Genomic DNA, 1,254 nt, shown 5'->3' on the forward strand with positions numbered 1-1,254 from the left:
TCTTCTTGTAAGTCACCATGTAAGAATGCGTTGTTCACATCTAACTGATGGACAATCCAGTCTTTCTTTGTTGCGATGGCAAGGAGAGTTCGGACCATGACAAGTTTAGCAACAGGCGCAAAGGTGTCGTGAAAATCAACCCCTTCCATCTGTGTGTACCCTTTAGTAACCAGCCTAGCTTTATAGCGTTCTACCTCACCACTTGGTTTATATTTTACTTTATAGACCCACTTCGAGCCAATGACTCATTTACCTGGAGGGAGCTCCTCCAATGTCCAGGTGTCATTATCTTCTAGAGCTTTAACTTCCTTTTCCATAGCTGCTATCCATTTTGGATCTTTAGCTGCCTGCTTGAAGTGTTTCGGTTCAATGTGTGAACTGATAGAAGACAAGAAAGCTTTATGGTTGTCGGAAAATCCCTCATAGGAAATGTAATTCGCTAATGAGTGCTCAGTGGATGGGTATTGGTCAGTGTGAGGAAGATCATGGCTTAGTGAGGGAGGTAAATTAACCTCAAAGCTATCATACCTTTTTGGTAGGGCCCTGGATCGAGAATGTTTGGGTGACTGCACTTCACTTTGTTGGCTTTCATTGGGCTTGATATTATCGATTTCTGTAGAATGAGTATCTGATTCAGGGTGGTCGATATTTTCAACTTCGGTTGAAGGTGGTACTGGTCGCAGCTGTGTTATTGGAGCACTAGATTGTACGTCATCATATGAGGCAATAGCGAGCTCAAAAGGATCTGTTTCATCTCCTATATTTTCTTCAACTTCAGCGTATGGGTATATATCTTCAAGGAATTTTGTGTCCCTAGAGACAACAATCTTTTTAGACTCCAAGTCATAGACACAGTATCCTTTTTGCCCATGAGGATAGCCCAAGAAAATACCAGGTCTCCCCCTCACTTCAAACTTGTCTCCTCTTGTCTCAGTGTTTCGAGTGTACACTAAGCATCCAAATGTTTTCATGTGGTCGTAGTCTGGCTTATGTTGGTGTAAGATTTCAAAAGGTGTTTTGTGATCGATAACTTTGGATGGTAGTCGATTTATAATGTAAGCTGCTGTGAGCACACATTCCCCCCAAAACTTGATTGGTAGCTTTGCTTCAAACCGTAAGCATCGAGCTACCTCAAGGAGGTGTCAGTGTTTTTGTTCAACAACACCGTTCTGCTGGGGTGTTTTGATGCAAGATGTTTCAAGGATAATTCCTCGGGAAGCGTAGAAGTCACGCATGTCATTGGAAACAAATTCC

At 42.4% G+C, this 1,254-nt stretch overlaps 1 protein-coding gene across 1 annotated transcript; it reads right to left on the minus strand.

The window, feature by feature from the left end:
* Window positions 1–245: 245 nt before the first annotated feature.
* On the minus strand, window positions 246–971 carry LOC145075785 (uncharacterized). Its single transcript, XM_079021900.1, has one exon. The coding sequence runs from the start codon at window positions 969–971 to the stop codon at window positions 246–248; it is 726 nt and encodes a 241-aa protein (XP_078878026.1).
* Window positions 972–1,254: the final 283 nt, after the last annotated feature.

The sequence above is a fragment of the Lactuca serriola genome, chromosome 9, assembly GCF_051521515.1.
Source record: "Lactuca serriola cultivar US96UC23 chromosome 9, Lser_US96UC23_V15, whole genome shotgun sequence".
NCBI classification, from domain to species: domain Eukaryota; kingdom Viridiplantae; phylum Streptophyta; class Magnoliopsida; order Asterales; family Asteraceae; genus Lactuca; species Lactuca serriola.